The sequence below is a fragment of the Enhydra lutris genome, unplaced genomic scaffold, assembly GCF_002288905.1.
Source record: "Enhydra lutris kenyoni isolate GAN:26980312 unplaced genomic scaffold, ASM228890v2 scaffoldscaffold13, whole genome shotgun sequence".
In the NCBI taxonomy this organism is placed as follows: Eukaryota; Metazoa; Chordata; class Mammalia; order Carnivora; family Mustelidae; genus Enhydra; species Enhydra lutris.
In genome coordinates, this window is record NW_019154097.1 from 46,859,476 (window position 1) to 46,887,310 (window position 27,835).

Genomic DNA, 27,835 nt, shown 5'->3' on the forward strand with positions numbered 1-27,835 from the left:
TTCTCGAGGGCCTCCTATGCCCCAGGTGCTTTTAAGCCCATTACTCCCTTTGGGACCCACACTAATCCCAAGCTGAAAGCATTATCATCCCATTTTACAGATGGGCAAATGAAGACTCAGAAAAGCAAAGATCCTTTTCCCAAGTTCATGAAGGAGATAAGCAGAAGTAAACCCTAGGCTTCTCTGACTCCAATGCCTGTGGCATTTCTCTTGTACCCCATTTCCATGTTGTATAGATAAGAATCGGAATCTGTTCACACGCATCTAGGACAATGTGATCCGAGAGGAGTCTAACCTTTGCCACGATTTGCCAAGAGAAGAGAGTAACCCAGTGAATAAATGAGGCAAATTATGTCTCCTCGGGATTTCAACACACTCTCATGCTGTGGAAGTGTCTGTTAGTCTTGGAAGCCACAGGCCCTCCTTACTCAGCCCTTCTCGGCACTGATAAAAAGCACTGATAAAAAGCAGAGATGGCTGCCTTCTTTCCGGGATAGTGTTCTGGCTCCGGGATCGCTCCCTGGGCCTCCGCCTCCTGAGCGGCAGCTGCACACAGGGTGTGAGAAGGAAACACCAGCAGAGGAGGGAGAAAGCCCAGTGAACCCTTCAATCACAGCCTGTCTATGAGTAACTGTCCGCTACTCTGCCTCAGGAAGGAGACATGGCTGTGCCTACTGGCAAAGGTCAGGAACCAGGCCGGCCCTTTTGATCTGCCCCATTTTCCAAAGCTCTCCCTTCCTCTGAGGGCCCAGGCTTGCAATGCACCTGGGCTTTCCAGAGCAGGTTCCCACCATGTTGCCTGGGTTAATGACCCAGCAGCTGAAGGCTGAGGCTGACTGCCCCTTGGGGACCCGGCAGTGCCCTAGCTTCTTTCCATGGGCATCTATGCTCGGTGTGAGAGGCAGTGTGCCCTCAGATGCGCACGTGGCGTGAGAGGGCAGCACCCGCGGATTTCGCTGAATGTGGATGAGTGTGTCGAGTAGACGCAGCCTCTTGGTGAACCAGGAGTCTGTGAATGATGTCTGCTCTCCCCGTCCAGGGGTCCTCACCCATGCTTACCCGGCCACTCTCCACTATCTCTCTCTGGAGGTCCTTCGAGGCCACGATCAAGACCTGAATAGCTTGCATCAGGTTTGTACAGGAACCAAGGATCCTAGGAGGAAAAAAAATAAATAAAAAGTTAGGCACACAAAAGAGAAACCGAGAATAATGAAGGAATCTGTTCTCCTTTTCAGGCCTAATCATAGGCAAACTTGGGGTGGGAAAGGCAGCGGGGAATACACCTTCCCGGAAAGGCACATGAGTAGGGAGACCCGACTGGGGACAGTTACGTGATGATTCTCGGGGTTTCTCTTCCCCTAAAATGCAACGGCGATATTATCCCCAAGAACACCATTATCGACATGTACACGGACTTGGCCGCTGCCCGTGGCGGCTACTGTTCTAATTCGTATAATCCACTGCGGGATACACTCATCCTCATCACCTAGGTGCCCTCACACGGCTCGGACTGACCTTTCGTTCACCTCCAATTTGACTCCTGTGTCTCCAGCTCGGGATTTGCTGAGCATCTCCTGTTGAAGAGAAGCAGGGTTTCTCAACACGCGGTGGATACCGGGCATTCACTGGTACCTGAGACACCTTGTATCCGACATCCTGGGGCAGCTGAGAAACTCAAATCCAGAAGGGCCCATCCACACCCCGGTGAGTCGGGGCAAGAATCCAGACTTCCGATCTCTTCTGTGGGAGGCAGCCCCGGCAGGCTGACTCTACCGTCCGTGAGTGTCCATCACAGGCTGACGTGTGCACAGAATTCTGAGGGCTGTGGCACCCTGCCAGTGAAGGGGGGGTGAGGACAGCCATTCCCAGGTTCCCCCGGCTGGTACTTGCACCAAGGCGAGCAGACTGAGTCTTCTACCAGGAACGTTATGGGACCTTTCCAGTGCCGCCCACTCGGCTCTTCCCCAGGACAACCATGTCTGCTGACTGCACGGGTGCCCGCCGCGAAGATAAATGTGCATTGAATCCTTTAACTCTTACCACACCCCTCCAAGGCATGTCCTATTACCACTGCCCCATCATGCAGAAACGGAACCTGAGCGAGCTCCGTGGACCGACCTATCCCAAGTGAGGCCGGATGAACCAACACCAAAGTAGGGGAGGGTCTTCTCACTTTTTAATCCCTGGGGGATCCTGGGGAATTTGGGTTTCGGGTGGGCTCAGAGGGGGGCCTTGGGAGCCTTCACGAACAAGTCAGAGACATCCAATGGGCAATGTCCCCACAAGGAAGCTGCAAAAGCCTGACTTTAGGAGACTGCCAGATGCTTCCATACCTCGATTCTGGCCGTAGCAGTTTCGATGGCAGCTGACGTGGCAGCCATCTCCTTGTCCACCAGGTCCCCCAGCTCCTCCTGTTTGATGTCCAGGCCTCTGGGCAGGAGCTCCTGGGAACAGCATCACAAATGCTGCAATGACCCTTTGACCTCTCTGTTCTCCCGTGGCAGAAGGCAGGAGAGGAGGGCCCTATCACGTAACACATTGCTGGAATCCACGAAGGGGCCTCCTGTGCAGGCCTTGTCTGGAACTCGCCACTGCGTGAACCCCAGAACCTCACATTCCACTCCCCTCCTTCCAGAAAGCCATCCCTGCCTAAGCCTACGAGGCCACTCAGTTGTAGCTGCTTGGATCCTGCCCCATAGTTGCACAGTGTATTGTATTTGTGGCTTGGGAGGTATTTTATTTTAAGATTTATTTATGGGGCGCCTGGGTGGCTCAGTCGGTTAAGTGTCTGCTTTCGGCTCAGGTCATGAACCCAGGGTCCTGGGATTGAGCCCCACATCAGTCTCCCTGATTGGCGGGGAGACTGCTTCTCCCTCTGCCTCTCTCTCTCTCTCTCTCTCTCTCTCTCTGTCAAATAAAAAAAAAAAATCTTAAAAAAAAAAGATTTATTTATTTATTTGAGTATTTGAGAGAGAGCAATAATGGGGGTTGGGGGGAGAGAATCTCAGGCAGACTCAGCGCTGAGCATGAGCCTGATGTGGGGCTCGATCTCACAACCCCAATATCACAACCTGAGCGGAAACCAAGAGTCAATCAACCAACAGTGCCACCCAGGCACCCACTGGGAGGTATTTCAGAAACATCTTCAAATATCGGTGATGCCTTCCAACTGGACACTCTGCCTCTTGCTGAACTTTGTGTCCATAGCAGTCATGAGGCATTTACTAGTCCTGTTCTACAGATGGGAGGCCAAGGCTCAGAGAGGTCAAATGTCTTGACACCAGTCCCACTGCTAATGAATGAGAGCAGGGATAACTTGGGGGCTGACGGCAAAGCCTGTGAATTCTGAAAATATGTGTTATACCTACAAGAGTATAAAACAGGTATAAATGGTTTAAAGACTAAGAACAAAGGACCAGTATCTACCACCAACTTCAGGAAAAGCTTAAGAAACATGGTCAGTACCTTTGAAATCTCCTTTGTAGTCTGCCCTAATTCCATCTCCACCCACCCTGCTCCCCACCTCAAGATAAACACAGAATTCAAGAGAATGGTTATTATGTCTTTTTTAAAAACTCTTTAGGAATGCATCCTTAAAAACTATAATGTTGGGGCACCTGGGTGGCTCAGTGCGTTAAAGCCTCTGCCTCCGGCTCAGGTAATGATCCCAGGGTCCTGGGATCGAGCCCCGCATCGGGCTCTCTGCTCAGCAGGTAGCCTGCTTCTTCCTCTCTCTCTGCCTGCTTGTGATCTCTGTCAAATAAATAAATAAAATCTTTAAAAAGCCCACTATAATGTTAAGTACATATGTTTTGATATTTATTTATTTTAAAGACTTTATTTATTTAATAGAAAGTCTTAAGCAGACTCCACACTGACTGCAGAACCTGACGTGGGGTTCAATCTTGTGACCCTGAGATCTTGACCTGAAACCAAGAGTCAGATGCTAATTAACCCACTGAGCCACCCAGGCATCCTGTTTTGATTTTTATTTAAAAGGAATCCTACTGTACGTATTTTCCTAGGACTGCTCATTTGCTCAGTAGTCCATGTGTGAGAATCATCCTATAATGTGGTAATTCTATCCCCAGCGAAACTCTTACATCAGGAGATAGGCCCCAGAGTGACCATACAGCACATTCGTGATAGCCCCAAACTGGAAAGAACCCAAGCATCCATCAACAATAGATATATAGTTCTATCATAGATATGTAAATAAATATGAACAGATACTACATCAGAGAAGTAGAACTTGAGAGGTAATCCTGCAACGGAATGCTACAGAGCAGTGAAAATGAGCACATCTGCATGGAAGAAACTCAAACACAGAATGCTGGAAAAAGCACGTGTAGATGAAAGTCTGTAACACACAGAACTAAAAATGTTACTTAGTGGGGAAAAGGACATCACTTTTCTAGTATCTTCACCTGGAACCCCAATTAAACATTCTATATCTAACTTCTATACTCCAGCTCATAAAATCCGGTCCATAGTCTATGGTAATTCCTTCAGTTCTATCATCCAGTTCACTAATTCTTTCTTCAGCTTTGTTTTAACCTGCTGTTGGATCTGTATACTAAGTTGTGACTTTCAATGATGTCATTTTCATTTCTAGAAGTTCGGTGGTTGTTTTACGAATATATCTGGTTACTTTTGAAAATATCTTACTCCTCTGCCACCCTTAATACTTTTTAAAAAGTTCTTTAACATATCAGATGCATTTATGGTGAACTTACATGCCTTGGGACTTTATTTTTTAAAGTTCCTTGGGATTTAGAGCCAAAGTATACGTACGCCTTCAGAGACCATTTGGATCTGTGTCTGCCAGGTACCTGGGCCCCTAACTACCTGACTACTTTAATTTTCTGTTTGGTCTTTTTCAGGCCATACAGGTAGTAGAATTTGACCCTGAAGCCACCGATAGATGGCTGTAGTTAGAAACTCCCTAGGTGGTCGTGTTGCCTCCATAACCAAGACTGAGACAGGATCTCTCCAGCAGAGTAGGCTTTTCCCCCGTTCACTCAGGATGTGACCTTTTGGAGTTCTGTTCTGGGAAGGAAGTCTCTGCATTCCAAACTTTGACCCTATTTGAGTCTAGGTTTTGTTTCTTACTCTCCTCTGTATGCGTGGTCCGTTAAAATCCAAGCTCTAGGCCAAGAGATGGAAAAAACACTAGCTCCTGCATCCTTTTGGTTTCTGATTCTGAGAATTTCCTTAGTTTTCAGCCAATTTAGATTCAATTAACATTTTTTTCTCCCCAAATTTTATTAAGCATTTTCCATGTCCTGTCCTGGGATGAGCTTCTAAACATCTGGTCAGTCCTATTGCCAGAAAGGAAACCCGCCCAGGATCTCCCTCTCACGCTTTGCTTTGTAAAATTAACTTATATCCTCATCTCATGGTGTCTTACACACTTTGCGTGTGTGTACGGAGATTCAGTTCTGCACGGCCCTGGAGAAAATGCTCTATATCCCCAGCAAAAGGAGTAACACTCCCTAGGCCACCATCAGCAATTTAGTAACACTAAAATACCACCAGGATCACGTCATTCCAGTGAAAGAAAGGTTAGCAATTCACCGTTATCCGTAGTCTTCCTTCATCCAGAGTCACGATTCCCTACCTCGTTGCCCACTTCTCCCCAGTTGCCCACTTCTCCCCAGTATGAACCTTCTTCTCCATCTGATCTTTTTATCTGCTTTGCCAGATATCATGCCGGGGACCAAGGGGACAACATGAAAAAGGCATGGGCTCTGTCTTTAAGGACTCATGGGGGAAAGAGACAGGTAGGCAGGTACACTGTAGCGCTAGCCACCAACACCGCAAGGTATAGGTGGCGGGTGGGAGGGACCCAGGAAGATGAATAAGGGCCAGACTGTGACAGTCCTTGGGTATCACGTTACATCATTTGACTTTTGTTATCAAATGAGGAATCATAATCAGAACTCTGTTTTTGGAAGAGATCAGAGAAAGAAGAGGCCAGAGGCAGAAAAACTAATCAGAAGGCTATTATAAGAGTTTAGATGAGGGATGATGAAAATCTGAACTCTGGCCCTCATCTCTTCATTCCCTGGACTTAGTATTATGACCCGTTTTTGGAATTAAGTAAATGCCTTGTACTGAACTCTTAAAATACAGCTGATCACTGCTCTCATCCCACTGTACAGAAATGGGTGATTTTCTTATTTTCCTTTCCCATAGAGACTATGTCTTATTTGTCCCTGTACAACTACATCCAACACATTTCCCATGATGTACGACGTACTCACTGCATCTTTATTAAATCGATAAATACAATGTTCTCTCACATTAGGTATTAACCTGTCCAACCAGATACAAATCTTAGAAAACAGAGAAACTATTCTTATCCTTCTTTGATACCACTTAGCGCAGTGACAAACGCAGCAGGTTCCCAACACAGGGAACGCGTGACATATAACCGGAAAGTCGTTCAGGGGTCAGATTTTTCAGGGCCAGCTCTCCCTTCCTCGAGTCAAGTGGAAAGTGCGGGAAGAACCGACTTAGGACCTCACAGAGTCCCAGGCAGGTCACCAGCACTCACTAGCTGTCCCCGGTAGTAACTCGGCTCCTACCTCGGCAATGGCGGAGATCTTGGTAAGGCAGCTCCTCATGGCGGAGCCGTCGTTCTCCCGCGTTCCTTCCTCCTCCAGGAAAGCCAAGTAGAGGAGGGTTTCTTTGCCAAACTGTTTGCTGGCCTCGGTCAGCACTGGAGATACAATGACCAGGATTTCTGAAGGCCTCTGGCCTCCCTGCTGCCCGGCCCGGCCCCGCCCCCCGGCCCCAGTACTTACGGTCGGCGGGTTCTGGCGGGGCTCGAAGGCAGGTGGTGCTCACGTAAGCCATGGTGTCCCCGGTCAGGTGGGCAAGGAGGGTGACCGAGTGGAGGAGCCCAGCGATAGCTGCCAGGAGTTTAAAGGGGGTTGCTCAGGGCTGTGTTACCTCCCTACCTCCTTCCCTGCTCATCCAGTTGTATAGAGACCCCTTTCTTGGTGCAGAGGAACCCGTCACTACTTCCACACGCCAGCGTTTCTGAACGTGACCCAGCTGTCACCAAGCGACAGACCCTGTTGCCACCTTTCTTACCTTCTGGGCAGGCCAGATAGCGCCTCCAGCTTTCTTCCAGTTGCTCGACGCAGCTGGAAACAGACTTGACCTTGGAGAGAAGGTGATCTGCGAAGGGGCGGGGTGGGGGGGACAGGGCCAAGTCAGAGCCGGAGTTGTCAGACTCGCTTTCTCCCTGGGAGGGGAAGGCACGTGATGGAGGAGCCCCCTCGTGAGTGGCCTGGGCCCTGCAGGAGTTGCCCTAAGATGGGGGGCAGAGGGAAGAGGGTTGACTGTGCTCGTACAGGACCTCAAAAGCTGCTCACATGGTCCCTTTGCCGAGAGCCAGGGCAACCACATCCGCAGCCCAGAGTCAGCCTCTCCCTTCTCAGGACCACCTGCCCAAATCCAATCCCGGCCTTCCCACTAAGTTTTTCAAGGATCTCAGACTCTCGTCAGTGTTGAGACCAGACTCTCAACTCCGTCAGGCTCATCTGGGCTCATGCTGGACACACAACACAGCTGTTCCCACACTGTGGCTCTGGGCACGGGTCCCCAAAGACTGTCACATAGGAGTTAAAGTATGAGGGCTCATGTCACACTGCACCCATGTGTATCCATACCGGTGGCTACGACCTCAGGCTGTCCACACCTGCTTCCTCATGTGGAAACAGAGTCACGGGGCCCCCTCACGGCACCGTAGTGAGGAGTCGCTGGGCTGAGGCATGTGGAGCACTTACCACGGCGGTTGGCACATGGCGAGCGCTTGGGAGCGTCAGCTGTGTGTGTGACCCCCCCTCGGCCCCCCGGTTCTTCCGTTCCACTGGCTCATGTCTAAGCCCAGCTCACAAAGTCTCTCCTCAGAATCTGCCCACGGCTGCCCCGTTTCCTGGCACTCCCTCAGAAAACTGGGTACTCAGTGAGCTCCTTCCTCTGAGACCGCTGTGTTCCCCTACAGATGGGTTCCCTGCTGAATCAGAGCAGGCCTTGCCGTGGACATCCCCAAATGGAGACATTTCTTTTTTTTCTTCCCCGAAGATTATTTGAGGGAGAGAGTGTGCACGTGTGCAGGCGGGGAGGGGCAGAGGAAGTGGGGAGACAGAAAAATCACAAGCAAACTCCCTGCTGAGCACGGAGCCTGACCGGGGCTTCGATCCCAAGGCCCTGAGACCGTGACCTGCGCCAAAATCAAGAGTCGGACACTCAATCCACTGAACCACCCAGGCGCCCCGCAGACGTTTCTATTTGATAAGGAAAGTCAGCTCTCAGCGTTTCCTTCCCCCTGCTTGTCCTCAATGGGCCCTTTCAGAGCTGCATCCGTGACTCCACCGGTGTCTCGGGCCTGGCTGTCCTGCCACATCTGAGGCCCCTTCTCTCATCCAAGGGCTTCTCTGGCTCTGCCCGATGCCCCACCCGCACGCCCTTAGGACTCCAGAACAGGCAGAGTGGGCCTGCGCATGCCCAGGACGGCATGGGAATTCTGCGTTCCTGCCGCGCCACGTTCACGATGCTCCCCGTGTGGGCCCGAGGCTCCCGAGCAACCACCTCGTCGTTCAGGCCACGTTCTTCTGTTCAGAGAGCGGCAGAGCCGTCGGCTCCCCCACCCCCTGTGCTTACACTCGCTATCAGGGCTCTGCTCCCAGTGAGAGTTTCATCAGCGTGACCCGCTGCACAGAGCTGTGGTATCACCCCTGGGGGCTTTAGAAAGTTCTACCGCCTAAGCTGAGCTTCTGGCTGAACAGATCTTAGCGCAGAGCCTGGGCATCGCCGTGCAGCAGGCGGAGGACCCCCGAGCTCAGTGTCATGTGGGATTGGACGTCAGCACTGACCGCTGAGTTGGCGCGTGGGGGCGGGCAAGGGGCAGGTACCTGCAGAGCCGGCACAGCTGATCAGAGGTGGCTCCTCCAGCTGCCGCAGGGCCTCCTGGACCACCTGCTCCGCAGCCTTCCTTGCCTCCGCCAGCAGCATTCTCCGCTGGTCCTTGGCGAGCTGGCCCGCTGATTCCTGGAAGTGGCCCAGGGAGGTGAGAATCGGACACAGACTCCATCACGAGCCTTCGAGCAGCGTCCACCTCCACACAGCTGGGATTCCTCGCATCCTTAACCCAAGCTACCTTAACCCAAGCTACCGCTAACGAGGTGGGCATTGGTTACTTGCCTTTGCGAGGGACAGTTCCCCCTGGGTGTGGTCCAGCCGCTCCTGTAGGGCTGCTAATTCCTCCTCCCTCCGGGCCACGGCGTGCGCCAAGCTGCTCCGCTCCTTCTCCAGCTCAGCGATCTGGGCGGCCCACTTTGCCTCTGACTGCAATGTCGGTAGGGTTCAAGATCAAGAAATAAATGGTCCACTTCCCAGGAGTCCAGACCCGCCAGCAGGCTACACGGAACCAGAGGCGGTATCTCTAGGTCTCCCCACCTTCATTTCCCCCAGGTACACGCTGAGCACGACGGGAACAAAATGCGGGAAGGAACGTGATGCTCACCTGGGCAGAAGTTTCCAGACTGCCTTGAACGATGTGGAGTTCCTGTTTGCTGGTGGCAAGTTCTTGCTTCAAGCTCTCTAGTACTTCCATCTGTTCTTGAGTCTGAAAGACAAAAAAAACCAGGAGCACTCTCGTCTGGGTGGTGGTTGCCAGGGAAAAACACATACAAAAATCCCTAAGCTATCAGGGAGCCCGGCTGGCTCAGTCGGCAGAGCGTGCAACTCTCGATCTTGGGGTCACGAGTTCAAGCCCCATGTTGGCTGTAGAGACGGCTTAAAAATAAAATCTTCAAAATAGTCCCCAAGTTATTAATGGGAGATTTGTGTACCCTCTTGTAGCAAGGTTGGATGCATCCAACCAAAAGTGGGTGGGAGGAGGCAAGAATCCAGAGTGTTCCAGAAGATTTTCTTCTGGCTAAGTGGGAAGATCGAAGGGAGAATTTCAGGGACATTTCCTAAATGTCATGCTTCTGCTTATAATACTGAATTCAATAGAACAAGATTTTTTTTTTTTTTATAGATAGAAAAGTGTTTTTTACATTTTAAATTGAAATTTAATTGATGCAGAACTGGATCTTTTTTGATTTTTTTTTTTAAAGATTTTATTTATTTATTTAACAGAGAGAGATCACAAGCAGGCAGAGAGGCAGGCAGAGAGAGAGGAGGAAGCAGGCTCCCTGCTGAGCAGAGAGCCCGACGTGGAGCTCGATCCCAGGACCCTGAGATCATGACCTGAGCCGAAGGCAGCAGCTTAACCCACTGAGCCACCCAGGCGCCCCGATTTTTTGACTTATCTATCGGACAGGCACAGTGAGAGAGGGAACACAAGCACGGGGAGTGGGAGAGGAAGAAGCAGGCTTTCCACCAAGCAGGGAGCCTGATGCAGGGCTCCATTCCAGGACCCCGAGATCATGACCTGAGCTGAAGGCAGATGCTTAATGAATGAGCCACCCAGGCGCCCCGAGAGCTGGATCTTTAATTCAGACATCCCAACATCTGGTATGATGCTGAATCTTACCATCTTGAAACCACTCTTTTTATTTCTCTCATAAGTCTATTTTTCAAAGAGCAGGTTGCAACCCATTAGAATTCACAGCTAACATTTAAAAAAAAAATGAGATAAATGGGCACCTGGGTGGCACCAAGTTTGTTCAGTGTCTGACTCTTGGTTTCGGCTCAAGTTGTGATCTCAGGGTTGTGAGATTGAGCTCGGCGTGGGGTTCTGTGCTCAGCGCGGAGTCTGCTTAAGACTCTCCCTCCTTCAGCCAGCCCCTCCCCCGAACCTTTGTAAAATTAGATCTTTAAAAAAATAAAAAAAATTAAGGGGCGCCTGGGTGGCTCAGTGGGTTAAGCGCCTGCCTTCGGCTCAGGTCATGATCTCAGGGTCTTGGGGTCGAGCCTTGAATCTGGCTCCCTGCTCAGCGGGGAGCCTGCTTCTCCCTCTCCTTCTGCCTGCCTCTCTGCCTACTTGTGATCTCTCTCTCTACCTCTCTCAAATAAATAGTCTTAAAAAAAATTTTTTTTAAATTAAAAAATTAAAAAATGAAATAAACAGAGCAAAAAATAAAAAATCCAAACACACCCATAGACTAAGGAGGAGAATTGCTTCGTGAAATTTTTACTTCTATTAAATAGACCCTATTTCCTACTCTGAATTACAGAAAAGCACGCAAGCCACGACTCTTAAGTGTAAGGCATTTAGTTTCCTCCCTCCAACATGTCCTACTGCAATGGACCTGCCTGCCAACCCCCACCAACTCATGGGTGTTCTCCCGGCCCCAAGTGCTCGTAAAGGTTCATGTCTCTCTCTGAAATCCAGGTGCTTTTACTTCTCTCAACCGTCCTAGACTCGCCCTTGGCAAGCCATTGCTGATGCACCCGCTTGGCAGGAGCCGTGTCATCGCGCCAAGCCTTTAAACCCTTGCGCACTCCTCCTTGCCCTCACCTTCCGCTGTGCCTGGTCGCTGATGCGCTGGAAGGAATCCTCTAGCTCTTTCTTCTCTCGTTCCAAATCCGCCTGGGCTTGCCTGGCCACGGACACCTGTTTGGTCACCTCCGCATTCTGTAGGGGAAGAACAGTGTCTTGTACTGGCTCATCTTGGGCTGTATAGCTCAGAGACAGCCTCTCCCCTTTCCAGAACAAAGGGCAGTGTTCAGACAGCTGGACACAGAAATCACGTTTCTACCCAGGGAGAAGCCAGAAGAGAGCTGTCATCTTTAGACGCTCGATGCTCAAGTATTTAAAGAATAGGGGCAACTGGCTGGCTCAGTTGGGTCTTAATTTTGGCTCGGGTCATGATCTCAGCATTGTGAGATTGAGCCCTACATCGAGCTCTGCGCTGGGCATGGAACCTGCTTGGGATTCTCTCCCTCCCTCTGACCCTTCCCCTCCCTCTGACCCCGCCTGATCTCACCCTAAAAATAAATGAATAAATAAAATAAAAGAATAATAAAGATGGGGGAATAATCCAATCGGGGCTGGCATCGAAAGTCAAGAAATGGAAGGCCAGCGAGCCTGAAAAAGCAGTGGTTTTCATGAGAGGATGGTGCCTCGCTCGGAACTGGCAGAGGCACGGAGCTGCGGTGTCCCCAGCGGCACGGGGCAGGGTCCTACCTTCCGCAGCAGGTCAGCGTGGTTCTGTACCAGCTCGCTGTACTTCTCCTTCAGCTTGCTGTACCGCTGTTCGTTGGCTTGGGCTCTCCCTATGTGGTCAAGAGCCAAGGTGAGCAGTCCCCTGCTGGGGACCCTGTGCCTGCCTTCCCATAAGCCAGAGTCCCTAGGACACCTTTCTTTCTTTTCACAAATGCAGATACCCTCTTTGCCCTTGAAAATCCTACTGAAATAAACTCCTTTGGACAGTTATCTTTAAAAAAAAAAAAAAAAAAAAAAAGCCCCCCCCCGCCACCCCCGGATTTAGATCGCAGCACTAATCCATGCCTCCTGAGCTCTGCACACTTGGTGTGTTTTGGCTTTAGGCCAGCTCTCCTTCGGATACCCCTTCCCCCAGGCAGGCACCCTACTGTCACCTCCTGGTTCCTGTCCCCACATTCTGACCCCGTGGGGCTCTCCCCTGTCTGGGCTCCCACCCACCCCTCTGACTGGTGACACCAAGGTCCTTCCAGATGGTTCTTCTGGACGGACACGGGACTGGGGCTCTGCTGCCTAGCCCCATCCTTCCCCATGAGCCTCGCATGACTCTGCGGCTCCCACCTTCAGCCCCAGCCTAACGGACTCACTTTCTATTTCCGTCAGGCTCCGCTGGGCCTTCTCCGTGTCTTCTCGCTTCTTCTTGAGCTCGTCCAGCTCGGCTCGGAGGAACTCGCTGTCGTCAGCCGCCTGCTGCCGCAGGTGTCGCTGCTCCGCCAGCTCGGCCTCCAGCTCGCTGACCCGGCCCTTCAGCTGCAGCACGGCCCGCTGGCTCTGCAGGACACACTCAGCGGTGAGCCCCAGCACCCTGCCTCTGGGCTGGGCTGGGCAGGAGAAGCGGGTCCTCCCGGTTTCTAGGACCGATCAAATAAATACCCACGTGTGCCTAACAAGCCCACGACCGGGCCTCACCAGAGTGGAGGCTTCTGGTCATTCCAGGCCACTCGGCCAACAAAGGGTGACATCAGGGGAGCTCTGGTCTGTTAGAGTGGCCTGGGAGCAATCCTGGACAAGCTGGCATGGGGGAGGAGGCGATGTTTGCCTGTCCCTGTGAGCGAAGCCTCCTGCCAGCCATGGGTCTGCAGGGCAGTCCTGTTTACTGCCCCAGACCCTGCAAACAGCCACCAGACCTTCCGATCGCCATGGGAGGGGAACAGGCCTTTCTCACCATTGGCTTCAAAGCCAGCTGGCGATCGTGGTTCTCTCCAAGTACCACAGGGACACAGGGACTGGCTCAGAAGCCGTTGTCAAGGAAGGAATGACGGAAATGCAGCACCACCAAGACTGCGGGAGGATCAGGTCTTTCTGGCTTTCGCATTTCTATTTGCATTTCTATTTCGCACCCCCCACCTTAAAATGGGGTCTGACAAGTGTCTCTGCAATGCAAGTTTCACATGAAAATGTCATGTCATGGAGAAGCCCAGAACCACATCAGGGCCCGACTCATACCTCCGTCTTCACGTTCTCCAGCTGTGCCTTCAGCTCGCTGACGTCTCTGTACAGCTGACCGATTAAGTGATCCCTGGGAACAGAAGGAGAACAAGTTTGCTTCCACTGCGCTTTCCTTCCATCCCTTTCCTTCTAAATGCGAGCTGGGAGAGCAGGGGAGGAAGTTGAGAGCTGGTGTTAATATGGGGGAAGTTCTTTGAAATTCCATCAATTATACCCTAAGTCCCTCCGTGTTACCAGATCCGAATCTAACACCCACGGGTTAGCTCAGCCTCACCTAATCTCCCTCTGGGATTCCAGGGGACGATATTTGAGGGTCGTGACACTTCTCTACAGGGCCCAAGTGTCGCTAAGCATCCCGCCCTGATTGAGGGTGGCCAGAGGGACCCCCGGCTTCACATAGTTTCTGCACTGCCTGCCTGCGCCCAGCCCAGACTCACTTCTCGTCCTTGTTCACGCCGTTCTGACTGTTGAAATTGAAGGGGTCGCTGCTGAACGAGCTGCCAAAGATGTCATCAAACTTGTTGTCGAATAAATTCTGCGGTGACCAGAAAGGAGTGAGGACAAAGTTAGAGATCTAGAGACTTCTGTGCGGGGGTCAGAGGAGATAGATGTAGAAAAAGGGGGCCATTTCTTAACTGGGTTCATGTCCATCTGGGGTCCCTCCTAGAGACCACAGGACAGGGCCTGAGTCTAGGCTAGCGCTTGGGTTAGAAGAACGGTCCAGGGGTGCCTGGGTGGCTCAGTGGGTTAAAGCCTCTGCTTTCGGCTCAGGTCAGGATCCCAGGGTGCTGGGATTAAGCCCCACATCGGGCTCTCTGCTCAGCAGGGAGCCTGGTTCCTCCTCTCTCTGACTGCCTCTCTGCCTACTTGTGATCTCTGTCTGTCAAATAAATAAATAAAATATTAAAAAAAAAAAAAAAAGAAGACGACGACAGGTCCAGCTTGGTGATGGCCGAAGGGTCTTTGTCAGAGCCTCTCCCGTCCTCTCTGCTGCATGTACGGGGCAGCTCGAGGGGCTTCACGCGGGGTTCGCCCCCTTCTATGACCCTAACCCTAACCCTCAGGTTCCAGTCAGGTGCTCCTCACCTGCTGGGAGGCGTCCATGTCCACGAGGTCATCCTTCTCCAGGACGGGCTCGCTGTCTGGGGAGGAGGCCTCAGCCGGGATGACCACCACAGGGCTGATGTGTTCCGACAGCGCAGAGGCCCGCAGGAAGTTGGGTGGGTTCTGAAGACGGAGGACACACCCTCAAACCATGTCACCCGCCAGGCCCGCCCGTCCCTGAGATCTGAGAGCACCCAGGACCTAGTAGCTCCCACCGCGGGGCCGCGTGTGCTTACCTCCGGCAGCTGAGGGGTCTGAATGAGCCGTTTGAAGTACTGGAGGTTGCTGGAGCGGTAGAACAGATCTTTCAACCTGGGGATGGAGAAGGGCCTGAGGGGTGCTGGGGGCCGGGGTCGGGGACAGCGCAGCGCCCCCCGCCCTTCCCCAGCTGTCCTGCTGACTGCCCAGCCCAAAGGTGGGGGCTGTCAAGGAGATGACCTCCATGGCGCTGGGATTCAATTGTGATGCTGCAGGGGGAGGTTATCTGTAGCCCGTGCTTGCTTATGTGGTGATGAGAAAAAGCTAGTCAAAGGGCAAAACCCTCTGGAAGAGAGGGTCACCCAAGAACAAACTTCGGCATCTCTGTAGAATCGATGCTTTTGCCTGGCGGGTGTCTTCCCGGGAACGTTGGGCTTAGAAAATACATTCACTGTCCTAACCACAGCAATGGGGAAGGGAACTTCATTCCTGAGGGAGATCCCTTTGTTTTGGATCTCTGTGTTATCTCCCCAGTTAGACTAGAAGCTTCTAGAGCGCAGGGACTAAGCCCCGCTGAGCTGGGTTTGCCACAGCACCACGCACAGATGCATTAACTCAAATTAACCCATCAGGACCTCGCTGGAGAAAACCGATCCATTTCTACTGTGTCCCAATCCTGGAGGCTATGGGAACGAAGAAAGCAAATTTCCCTCTCCTCCTCGGGTCCCCATTTTGAATCAAAACATGGAAGGCTGAGGAAAGCAGAGAGCACAGGATAGATTTCCTGAGAAGAAAGAGGATTGTCGGTCTCTGTGCCCTCTCCCTGCAACACACAGTCTCCTCCAGCTCAGCCCAATACACTGAACCCTTGGGGTCTCATGCCAGCCCTTCCAACCCCAAGTTGGGACTGTCCCTCTGAGGTCATTGGTGCTTTCCCCAAATTTGGGGACACCGAGGCCTCAGGGAGCCGCCAGGTCCGTGCCAACAAGAAAAGTGAGGGAGCCGCTCATGGGAGAGGTTTTTATAAGCTAGAAAAACATGAAAGGAAATAAAATCACCTGACCACACACCCCCCCTGTTTCTGGGCTGGAGCCAACGGTAATAGGCTGCGTTGCTTTCATAAGCTACTGGAATTTACCATTCCAGGAAATCAGCCCCAGGGCCTGTCTCCTAGGATTTAATAAGTCATTTATTATAGAATAAACATATAAGGCTTTTCAAATGGAATAAGGAAACCGGGAGGTTAGCACAACCCTGAACTTGGCCTCTGACTACTGCCTGGGAACCAGGAAGAGAAGTCTGGGCTTGGGGGTTTGGCGGTTTGGCTTTTTCTCTGTTGTTAGGGCTGAAGAAAGTAAGAGTAAAACAAGAGGGTCAAAGAGAGAGTGCTGAGCCCCAGCGCCCTTCTCGGCACCTGGGTTCTCTGTCTCACACCAGGCTGGGAGAAGAGCCGGCCGAGGAGACAGAACACAGTCGCTAAGGCAGGCCCTGATGGAGAAATGAGCTGAGAACGTTCTAGGAACTGGAAAAGGACCCCGTGCAGCAGAAACACCCTAAGCTCTAAAGACGAGGTCAGAGACGGCAAGCGGGGCCTTGTAAACCATGGAGAAGAGCTTGGATTTGATTATCAGTGTGATCAGAAGCCACTGTCTGACCAAGGGAAAGACGTCTTTACAAGGTTGTTCTAACGGCTGGGGTGGGGGACAGGATTTCAGGGGGCAGAAGTGGAAGCCCAGGGCATCTGCCATATTGGAGGGTCTGGGCACAAAACGACAGGAGCCCAAGAGATGCCAGCTACGATCGGAACCAAGATAAACGAGCAGAATATGTGCCAGTGGACTGGACGTGAGGGGGGAAGACAGTGAGTTCCAGATCTCTGGCCTCAACGCACGTGGTAGCATTTACTGAGATAGAAAAGGCCAGGGAGAAAAAGTTTTGTGTTTTTTTAATGTACTGATTTTTTAATGTACTGAGAGAGACAGCGAGCTCATGAGTGAGAGGGGGAGAGGGAGAGAGACTCTCAAGCAGACTCCCTGCTGAGCGCTGAGCCCACCGAGGGGCTCCATCCCACAGCCCCATCATCACAACCAAAACCAAGAGCTGGACGCTCAATCAACTGCACCACCGAGGTGCCCCGGGAGAAAAAGTCTGGGGGAGGAAAACCCAGTGCTCGGTCTGAGATGTAAGACAGATCATCGGATGCGTGAGACTGGAATTCAGAGGCAAGGCTCAGCCAGCCAGACATATACATCTGGGTGTTTACAGTCTTTGATTCTCTCACTCAAGCCACTTACTTGGTGAATTGCTCCATGAAGCGATCCCGGTGGCCTTGCAGGGTGTCAGCTGGGAGACCTGGAAGAAATTGGGAAAGGGTGAGAAGGGAATTGGGAAGGGTGAGAAGGCAAGCCACGCGGAGTTCCGGAGGGAGAAAACCATCTATGCGGGGGCTTGCGGCCAGCCCCACAGGGGGTGCGGGCATTCCTGGCCTCGAGCTGCCCCAGGGACAGGGACTGGTGACCAAAGGGGCCCAGAAGGGGCAGTGGTGAGTCTAAGGGCGCTTATCCTCCACATCTGTCCATTTATCCCTGGAGCATGAGCCATTCTGGGTGCAGTGGACTGGAAGCTGTGCCCCACGGTAGACGCCAAACAGCAGGATGGACCCCCAGCAGGTGGCAGAGGGGTGGCTCTCCCAGATGTACGTGCACTGGGTCGGTCCAGTTAGTTACATCTCCCAGATGTACGTGCACTTCTCGGTCCAGACGTTAGTCTGTGAGGGACCCACAGAGCCTGCCTGAGAGGATGCCTGTCCGAAGGCAAAGATTGTAGGACAACACTCTGGATCCCCATCCAGTGCTCACTTGGTCACGGCCAATGGCAAGAGGACTCTTAGACCAGCCTCCTCCCCTACAGGGCAGGTTCTCTAAGGTCCCTTCTTCCCAGAATGCATGACGCTGCGTACCTCAACGACAGATCACAACTCAGTGATCCCTTTATTTCTTGTTTTAGTCCTTAAACGTACATTTTAGGAATTTTTGAATAGATGATACATTTATTTGGTACAAAGAAGTACGTGTATAACATAATTCAAAATGCCCAGTATACAGAAGGTGACGATGGCACTTTATCTCAGTGGCCTCTCTCCCTAGAGCCCTTACTCCCAGTCCAGTCATGAGAAAAACCTCGGGCAGACTTAAATCAGGGGACATTCTACAAGAGCGCGACCAATTCTCGAACTGTCAAAGTTGTGAAAAACAGGGCAAGTCCGAGAAACTGTGATAGCCAAGAGGAGGCCAGGGAGACACGAGTCAGTGTGATGTGGTGTCCTGGATGGCACGTTGGGTAATCACCATGGAGATCTGAATGAAGTATGGACTTCAGTTGAAAATAACTTTTCAGTATTGGTCCATTTGTTGTGACAAATGCATCATAACGCATCATATTAGTGTAAGGTATTAATAATAAAGGAAACTAGGTTCAGGGCCTGGGGGCACTTTCTCAGCGATCTTCACAACTTTTCTGTAGATCTAAAACCATTCTAAGATGAAACCTTTATTTTTAGGTAAGTATATATTGGGGAGGACAACTGCCTTTCTTCCCTTGGGATTCAGTCCACTCTCTAGGACAATCTCCTAGATTGTCCCTCTAGGTACAATCACTTGCTCCAAAGCCTTCCTATCGCTTAAACATCCGATTCCAACCTCCCTTCCCCAAGATGATCCTGGATGATGCTGCTTCCCGTCCCCCCCTGAGATAATCAGACCCACTTCTCTGAGACCACGGTTCTAGAGTATCCCTTGTCCCTGTCTGCCAACATTCATCCCTGTGCCTTTGCCAGGGCCATAATGCCTTGCTAATATCCACTCGGGTCTTGAGTTTTCTCGGTTCTCCATCATCCATACATTCCTGCACATGTATATCCCTCCTGGGGAAAGCCTCTGAGTGTGACCCAGAAACCACCCACATCAGCTTCACCTGGGAGATGGTTCCACCACGCAGACCCCCCAACCTACTGGACCCACCCGCAGCAGACCCTGCAGGAGGAGGACCCACACGCACTGTCCTGAACAAGAAGCACGCGAAAGTGTAAAAGAGTTCTACAGTGGCTTCCCGGAGAGAATCTACGAGCACATCCCAGGGTTCTGTGGCTGGGGAGGGGCCGGCCCCCCAGGTACAAGAGCAGCTGTTTTACATTTTCTATTTCCCCACAAAATCCACACGTACAGAGAAGCTGTGCGGCTGAACACTTTGGACACCGCTGCCCGGGTGCCCGTGGGTCCCGGTCGGGTCTGGTATCGTCATTCATGTGGGTCCTGGGATACGTGACATGTGCGGACAGGGACGTGGTGAGGCCAGAGGTGGTGGGAGCGGGGAACGGTCCCAATACATGGCTATGGAGAACGAGGGGCTTCCATGGGCACACCAAAGCTTGTGCCCTGCTCTTCACTCTCAAGGGGGCTGGGAGCTCTAGGGCCTTTGGGAGCAGCGGCAGAAAGGACACAGAAGGGACAGCCTCCGCTGTAATCCTCCTTCCGGAGGAGATGTGGCCCATTGTACTCACAGGAGTGGAGTTTGAAGAGGAGCTTGACGGTGTAATCGTACAGATGGCTGCAGTCCAGGATGACCTGGATCAGCGGGGCGAGGCGGCACTGCCCGGCTGTCGTCACGGACACCGAGCGCGACATGTCCAGGGAATTGAACACTAGGGAAGAAAAGGCGACACGGGCAGTAGGGGATAGGAAACTGCAGGTGACTTTCTCGGAGTGGCAGAAGGCAGGGGTCTAGGTCATCGGACGCAGCTACCCCTTACAACACCCCCGTGGGACAGGTCAGCAGGGGAAGAAACAGGGCGAGTCCCCTGAAGGCAATCACACGGGAAAACGGCAAACACTGATCAGAACACGGAGGAGGGAGTAATTCAGCCCTGGCTTCCTAGGGGCTTGTCACAGGGTCTTGGGACACCAGAAGGGGACTGGTGCAACAGTCCCTGGGGGATTGCCGAGGACGAACCGTCAGGATCAAAGGCTGTCGCTGGTCCCTGGGGGGCAGGTCAGCAGAAGCACCGCCCTCCACCCGCTCGAGCTCCAGAGGGGCATGTTGCTCCCTCCCTGTCTTGCTCCGAAGACCCCCTTCCACATTACCCTCTGCCCCCGACCCCTTGTTTTTTTTTTTTCTTTCCTTTTCTTTGAATTTATTTATTTTAGGGAGAAAGGACAAGCAGGAGGGGCAGAAGGAGACTCTCAAGCAGACTCCCCACAAAGCACAGAGCCTGACGTGGGGCTCAATCCCAGGACCCTGAGATCACAAGTCGAGCCGAAACCAAGAGCTGGATGCTCAACTGACTGTGTGCCCCCCCGGACGCCCCGTACCCCTTGTTCTAAAATCAAGCAGCCAAATGCTTGGCCGTGGACCCTCAGTGTGCACACCACTGGCCGGAGCTGAACTTGTTCCCGTAGTGGCCACCCACCACCTGCGGAGACCACGGCAGGCAGCAGCGAGAAAAATCAGCGAGCGGGACGGCCCCAGATGGAAGCCCAGAGTGGCTGTGCTCAGCCTTCTCTGACTGCACTAATCCCTGTTAACCGGCTTACTCTGGCAGCTGAAAAAAAAGAAAAAAAAAAAAAATCCCAAACAGTTCTAATTAAAAAGCAGCTTTTCTTTTTGACACAAATTAAAAGCAGCTGTCACCGCAAGGCGGCCATCCTCAAGTCCACTGGCTTCTCTGGGCTCCGCTCTGGCAAGGAATCACAGACGGCTCCATCCTCCAGCCTGCCTGTCGCTTTCCAGGAATGCCCCTTGGCATCCGGTAACATCTAGAGCAGTGTGACCGTGGACAAGTTGCTCAACCTCTCTGTGCCTCCAGACGCTTTTCTGTAAAACGCAGGGGGTTCTAAGAGTGCATTCCTCAAAAAAGGTCTGGTACGCATCCAAGGGCAGTGCGGTGGGACACGCAGAGCACCGCGGGGGTTCTCGGTGTTGGCTTTGAGACTGATTAGAATCACCTGGGGAAACTTAAAATCCAGTGTCCTCCTGCAACTCCCCTTCCTCCCATTGTTTTAATTGGTCTTGGGTAGGGCTGGGGCATGGGTAGGTATCAAACCCCCCCAGGTGATTCTAACATGCAGCCAGGGCTGAACGCTGTTATTTCCTAGCTGAGCGCGAAGCGGAATCAGCTGGGAACACCGAGCGACAGACGTAAGTGTCTCCCGGAGCTGCCCACTGTGGTTGTCACATGGGGTTCCCGGGTGCGGGAAACATGGCCAGTGCAGCCGAGGACCTGACTTTTAAAGGTTATTTAATTTTAACTTATTTAAATAGATGCGATGTAATTAATTTAATATAATTAAACTGCTACCAATGGGACGTGGAGACCATACTGGACAGTGTAGACCTGGCTGGGGAGGGGGAGCGCTGCTAAAACACAGCTGGCTGGGCCACACCTCAGAGATTCAGATGCAGGAGGTCTGGGGCAGCACCTGGGCCTTTGCATTTCTAACAAGTTCTCAGGAGATGCTGATGCTCCTGGTCCAGGGACCACTCTTGGAGAACTGTCTCAAGTGCTGGAAATAAATGTCATTGGCTCATGTTTCCCAAAGCTAAAAACCAAGGGTACCTGAGGGGATGGGTGGGAACCTCGCAGGGTCACAGACTAGGACTCAGAATCTGGAGGGACTGTTTCCCATACCAGCTGCCTTGGTCTCCGCAGCACACAGTGGGGAACTGGGGACAGGAGAGGGAGTGGGGGGACCAGTGCGTAGAGGGCTCTTGATTACAAACCAACGCTGGCTCAGGGGCAAGAAAGCCACCCGCACTTAATGATCTTGGGGTTTGTGCCAAGACTTGGGGTAGCTCCACTCTAGCAAAAGTGGCTGGTTCACTCCCGACAGGCCCACGGCATTGGGTTGGATACTGATACTGATTACGAGCACTGGCCCCCTATCCTTTCATCACTGCTATTTACCCGAAGCACACATTCCTGAATTTCGCTGAGCACTTGCTATGTACCAGACACCGGGCTCGAACGGAGGGAAGTAATTCAAAGATGAGGAGGACATGGTTCCTGATTCTGGGGCGGGGGAGCTCAGCGTCCAGTGCTGACGACACAAGTGATCCACGCCTATAAGGACAGCCATGTACGGGCGTCTGGGTGGCTCAGGTGGTTAAGCGTCCGACTCTTGGTTTCGGCTCAGGTCACGAGATCACATGAGCTGTAGGGTCGAGCCCCAAGTTGGGCTCCATGCTGAGCGAGGGATCTTCTGGAGATATTCTCTCTCCCTCTGCCCCTCCTGCTTGTGCTCTCGCTCTACAATAATTAAATCAAACTTTAAAAAAATTTTTTAAAAAAATGCAACCATACCATTTCTCCTACCTGGCTGGGAACACCTTAAGGTAGGGACTCTATCTGGTGTTTCATTTTTACTTCTCTATCAACTTTTGTAGAAGAAGGTTGCTAGCAGGCCAAGGACCTTCTTCTTTCCCCTACAAACCACGGTTCCCAGCTGGCTGTGGTGATCGCCTCCCACATCCAGCACTGAACCGATCGGCCGAAGTACGAAGGCGTTTGCTGCCCTGGCCCAGCGCTGGCTGGATACTTGTCGTGGAGCATCTTGAATCTTAGAAAACGGGTTCTACTCTTCCCCGGGAGAGAAGGGGGGCCATGCTGACAGGTGTGGGAAGACAGGACGCCAGAGCAAAGGGAACGGGACTGCTTCCTTCCTGATTTACGTCAGGGAAGGGCTGGCGGCTGACAGCCGGGAGGCACCGAAACCCTCAGCGAAGGGAGACTGGAAGGGTGGCCCAACTCCCCTTGCTAGTGGAAAGGGGCCTCGTGGGCCTCTCACATGGACTTGGCCAACAGCTCAACTCGACCAGCTGGTCGACCCTAGCTGCCGGCCAAACGGCACACGGCAGCCCCCCATGCTGAGCAGCCATCTAACCCGAGTGCCAGCCCAGCTTGGTGGCAGACTGAGCACTGGCCAGCGCTGGGGTCACCGTCCAAAGGTTATCAAAGAGGTCAGACCCGCCTCTGGGCTCTGGGAGGCCTGCAGGGTGGGCAGCATGGTTGTTCCGCTCAGAATGCAATCACCGACTCTGGAGGCACCCGTGAGCTCCTGCCCCTCCCCGCGCCAGGGACGAGGAGATCGGAGATAGGGTGTGGACATTCCCATTTCCTGGCCTGTGCGGCCCAACCTTGGAGGGAGAAGGGGGCTAGGACGGCTGGTCCAAGCCGGGAATAAAGCTTGGAATTAGGCAATTCCCATGAGAGCCTGGGTCAGATGGGAGGGAGAGACTCACCAGTTTGGAAGAGATTGAGTTCACACTCCAGGTAGTCAAACATCTCCACTGTTAGCTGGAAACTGGACAGGAGAGGAGAGAGAGGTTATGTTCCAAAGCCTGAGGCCAGCCCCTCCTCAGTCCCCTCTGCCCTGCTCTGTGTCACTGACTCTGTGTGGGCGTGTGCACGCACACACACCCACCGCTACATGCCTGAACCTTAGCCCTCACCCACGTGGGTCTTAAGGCCATCTGAAGATCACGTAGGGTGAATTCCACAGTGGTGGCAGAGGGGAGGGCAGGTGCCATGCTGGGTGGGGAGGGCAGAGGGTGACACATTCGAGCCTGGGAGGGATTCTGGATGAGGCACCAACAGCCCAGCCACTGCCCTTGCCACCAGGCCCCGTGTGACCCCAGCTAGAGGGGCAACGTGGAGCTTTCTTCCCTGCTGGGTCCACAGCCACTCACAAGTTGTTAACGTCGCTCTCTCCGGCCTCATCCAGCTGCCGGTCGCTCATCTGAAGGTTGCCCGGGAACCTGGGATTCTGGAAAGGGAGGCAGAGGAATAAAGTCAGGACAGAGCATCTCAGGCTGACAGTAGGCAAGCCGGCTCGGCCAGCAGCAGGCTTCATGGCTCTGCTCAGGCAGCACGAACACCCTTCTCGGGGGCCGTGTCGGCGCCCACAGAGCCCCTGACCAGCTCCAGCAGAGAATAGCCACTACCTGTCATCAGAGGGAAAGACTCCGTCCCACACCTGGGAGCCAGGCAGGGCTCGGCCCTAACAATTCGTGCTCTGGGACATTCTTCTAAAGATGCTCGCTGGCCCTGCTGCGAGACCCAGCGTCACAGCTACTGGCCCTCACCCGTGCTTCCCTCTGTCCTCGGGCCACTTCCCAAACCTGCCACTGTGAGCTCAGGGAAGACAAACCCATTTTCATATTGACCTTAGGGAAACATAATGAAACAATCCTGGAGGTAGGAAAACATTACGCCATGTGGCCCCCAAATCAGGAAAGACTATTATGCATTATCATCGGTATCAATATCTTTTCCCCAGTGCGGTCCGTCTGGAATGGATGGAACTCATGACAATGGGAAAGGTGCAGACGTCAAGGGAGGTCTCAGTTCCATGGAGAACACTTTGGGCTCTGAAGACAGAAATCCACCGCCCGCCTCCTGGCTGCCCGCTCCTGTGGGCAGCCTCACCACCCCAGCTCCCGAATGTCAAGAGTCGGTCAGTTCCTTGGGCGCCCCCATCTGGCCATATTTAACCTCCTTGCTCGGTCTGGACACCACACCACTGGCAAAACCTGGTGACCCTGGGCCTTTGTGCGAGGACCAGCTACCAATGTCCCTGAGAAGGACTCACAGCTGGAGTCCCCTTGAATCGTGTTCTCCAGCCTTAGGGCCCCTTCCCTGTCCTTGCTGCTGGAGCAGTGGGCTCCCCTTTCCAGCGAACCGGGTGCCTGGCCCCCACACCACCACCCTGGCATGTGCCTTCCTCCTTACATCACCAGAATCCCTTGGCATCCTGTTTCCCACTCCCTTCCCCGCTCTGAATGTGCCACCAGCTGTCCTTCCGTTCTCCAGCTTCTCTCTCCTGACTCAGGATCAGCCCTCCTCATGCGCTATTCAATCCGATCTAGGTTCTGGTTCATTCTGTCCCTCATCCAAGGAGTCCTGATTGAGGCCCTGTTCTAGGCTAGATGCTGGGCAGGACCCAGGACACGAGGAGACACACACAACTGTCCTCTGTCCTCCCGGAGCTCAGAGTCCAGAGAGCCCGTGACCTCACTCGGCCTCTCTGGGCCCCTGAGCTGCTTCTGATCACCCAGGTCCTTCCCATGGGACCCACATCTCCCTAGCTGTTGCCCCCCACCCCTCCTGCCAGTCTTCAGAGAGACCCTACCATTCTTGCCTGTCCCAGGACCACCGTCCTAATCTGGCTCTCACCGTCTTCCACTCTGAGTGGGAGGGTCTCACACACCTGCCTGGTCACCGCCCCCCACCACCAGCCTGTTCCTCACACTGATGTGGATCTGCGGCCCGTCCCTCAGGAACCCCAAACTGTGCTAGGCCTCAAGCCCTCTGTCTGAGGCTGATCCTCTGCCTGGAACGGCCACTGTGTCCTCCGCTCTCTTTGCAAGGTGGCAGACAAGGATTTGGGGGTCTGGGGTGTGGGTGTATTCCTTGGGAGGGAGGGAGGGCGGGGAACAAACTGTGGGGTCAGAGGGCAGACCGGCAGACTGTACGTCCAGCACTGGCTGCCTCTCCGGTTCGACACGCTGTCTACAATGTGACTTTGACATTCACCTTGGCTGGTGTGGTCCCTGTCCCATCCCTTTGAAACCAGGAACCCCCATGATGCCTCAGCCCATACAGGGCAGTGGAAGGGATGTTCTGTGACTTCGAGGCTGGTCAAATGAATGCCACGCACTTCTACCTTGTTCTCCCAGGAGCCTGGCCAGGCTGCAGGGGGTTCTCACTTGCACGGAGCCTTCACAAGGAGGGAGATGCCAGGCCAGCTCCACGCTGTCCCAGCTCTAGCCAGCACCGGCCTGGGTCCGCCTGCGGGACCTGCACGCTCAACTGCCCAGCTCAGCCCTTCTGGAGCTCCCAACCCACGGAGGTGTGAGAGATGACCAAGGGCTGCTGGTGTTACAGCCCCTGAGCCGGGGGTGGGCTCAGGTATCCCGTCTGGGCGCAGGACCCCATTACAAGCTCCTGTACCAGTTCTGGTCCTCATCGGACTGGCCTGGCTTGTCTCCCAAGCCAATATGACTCGTGGAGGCCGGGCCAAAGTCCCTTCACCTTTCTCTCTTCAGAACCTGACCCAGTTCTGGGCTGCGGCCAGCACCGGGCTCTACACGAGCAGAGGGAAGGCTGCCCACGGAGCAGCAGGGGCTTTCGTGCCCTACAGGCCTGAGTTCAAATCCCGCCTCATCACCGAGGAGCTGTGCGACAAGGCAAGACCCTGGAGCAGGCTCCTAGTTTCTGGGTCCTAGGCTAGAGGAACACGGCCTTCCTAGGTGCGGTTTCAACAGGACGGGCGAGCACAGCAGGATGGGGTCTGTGATTCAGAGCCACTCCCCACCCCAGGCACTTAGAGATGAATCTCCTCCCTTCGGCATTTCCAATGCCAGCATCCCCTTCCTCCCCACCCTGGTCCATCCACACCCTCCCTCCACCTTCCACCTCTGCCCTCTCCTTTCATCTTCCCCTTCGATGCCGCAGCCCTGCATCAGCTCCGAAGGCCTCTGGCTTCTGCTACAGGCTCCCGGGGCCTCTTTGCCGGGTGACTCACTGCCGCAGGTACATGGGCCTCCTCCCCATGATGGTCCCGGGCACTTCCGGACGAGCAGACTCTTTCTACATATCCTTACGTGCCACCTGATTCCCAACTTTATGGTTTTAGCTGCACTCAGCACCTTAGAAATACCGTCTAAGGCCACCAATGGCCGAAAAGAAGGCTCTGGGTGGGAACTCAGTACCTAAAAGGGGCTGTTTTTATTAATAGTCAAGGCAATGCTTCTGAAACATTTTCCTCAGGCAGCCTGCGGGCTGGGGCCCTTCTCTGCAAAATGGAGAAGAGGGTGCGGAAGATGTGGGCCAGAATCCCAGCCCCGTGTCCCACAGCAGCTGTCCTATCATCTTCCTCTCACTGGATAGGATATAAACGCTCCCTGAGTGATGGGGGCCCGGGCCAACCTATTCCTGGAAAGGCGTGAGAGTTCGGCTCACAGGGATGGCCGGGGTGGGGATGGGGGGCCGTGGGAGAGGAGCGGGCAGAACCGTGGGGGGGCAGACTCACTTTGGTGTGATATTCCATCTTCGTTCTTAGCAGTCTGAGGTAGATGCTGCAGAGCTGGCCGTACCCCTCGCTCAGGTGGCCCTTTCGGGAAACGAACAGAAAGCAGGGTATCAATACTAACATTTGGGGCAGAGACTGACAGCCGAGATGTCTGTTTTCAACAATATATTTTCTTCTGCTTCTGAAAGAAACGGCCATTGCAGAAAATTTTAGAAGATATAGACAAGCACACGTACAAACGCACTGCCCTTAATCTAAATACGAGAAGGAATCATGGCGAACATTCTGGAGTACATGTTATTTTTATTTAAATTTTTTTTTCAATTTTTCAATAGACTTTTTTTAAGTTTTATTATTTAAGTAATCTCTACACCCAACATGGGGCTCAAACTCACGACTCTGAGAGTAAGAGTCGCATGCTTGGGGCGCCCGGGTGGCTCAGTCAGTTGAGCATCTGACTCTTGATTTTGGCTCAGGTCGTGATCCCGAGTCCTGGGATGGAACCCCGCATCGGGCTCCCTGCTCAGTGGGGAGCCTGCTTCTCCCTCTCCCTCTACTCCTCCCCCATTCAGGGTCCCTCTCGCTCAAATAAATAAAATCTTAAAAAATAAGTCACATGCTCTTCTCCCTGAGTCAGCCAGGTACCCCCAAATAAAGTACGGGGATGTCCTATACACCCCCTTCTTCCACGTGTATAAAACCATGCCCCGCCCCCCACTCGTCAACTTCAGCACCAGAGTGGGACATTCATCCCAACTGACGAACCTTCCCTGATACATCATCATTGTTCACAGTGAAGCTTACATCAGGAATC

At 53.2% G+C, this 27,835-nt stretch overlaps 1 protein-coding gene across 1 annotated transcript in view; it reads right to left on the reverse strand.

Annotated features, from left to right (window-relative positions):
- The window catches only part of LOC111145730 (huntingtin interacting protein 1), a 141,992-nt gene that overhangs the window by 9,694 nt on the left and 104,463 nt on the right, over positions 1-27,835 (reverse strand). The window contains exons 5-25 of the mRNA XM_022500889.1: positions 27,022-27,102; positions 23,678-23,754; positions 23,231-23,292; positions 19,497-19,637; positions 17,233-17,290; positions 14,977-15,052; positions 14,723-14,863; positions 14,074-14,171; positions 13,634-13,706; positions 12,775-12,958; positions 12,152-12,240; positions 11,483-11,599; positions 9,539-9,640; positions 9,217-9,360; positions 8,928-9,063; positions 7,102-7,188; positions 6,810-6,917; positions 6,591-6,724; positions 2,334-2,444; positions 1,516-1,574; positions 1,060-1,153 (exon numbers count right to left, since the gene is read on the reverse strand). Coding sequence (XP_022356597.1) covers positions 1,060-1,153; positions 1,516-1,574; positions 2,334-2,444; positions 6,591-6,724; positions 6,810-6,917; positions 7,102-7,188; positions 8,928-9,063; positions 9,217-9,360; positions 9,539-9,640; positions 11,483-11,599; positions 12,152-12,240; positions 12,775-12,958; positions 13,634-13,706; positions 14,074-14,171; positions 14,723-14,863; positions 14,977-15,052; positions 17,233-17,290; positions 19,497-19,637; positions 23,231-23,292; positions 23,678-23,754; positions 27,022-27,102 — 2,172 coding nt within the window. The remainder of the gene's footprint in view (positions 1-1,059; positions 1,154-1,515; positions 1,575-2,333; positions 2,445-6,590; positions 6,725-6,809; positions 6,918-7,101; positions 7,189-8,927; positions 9,064-9,216; positions 9,361-9,538; positions 9,641-11,482; positions 11,600-12,151; positions 12,241-12,774; positions 12,959-13,633; positions 13,707-14,073; positions 14,172-14,722; positions 14,864-14,976; positions 15,053-17,232; positions 17,291-19,496; positions 19,638-23,230; positions 23,293-23,677; positions 23,755-27,021; positions 27,103-27,835) is intronic.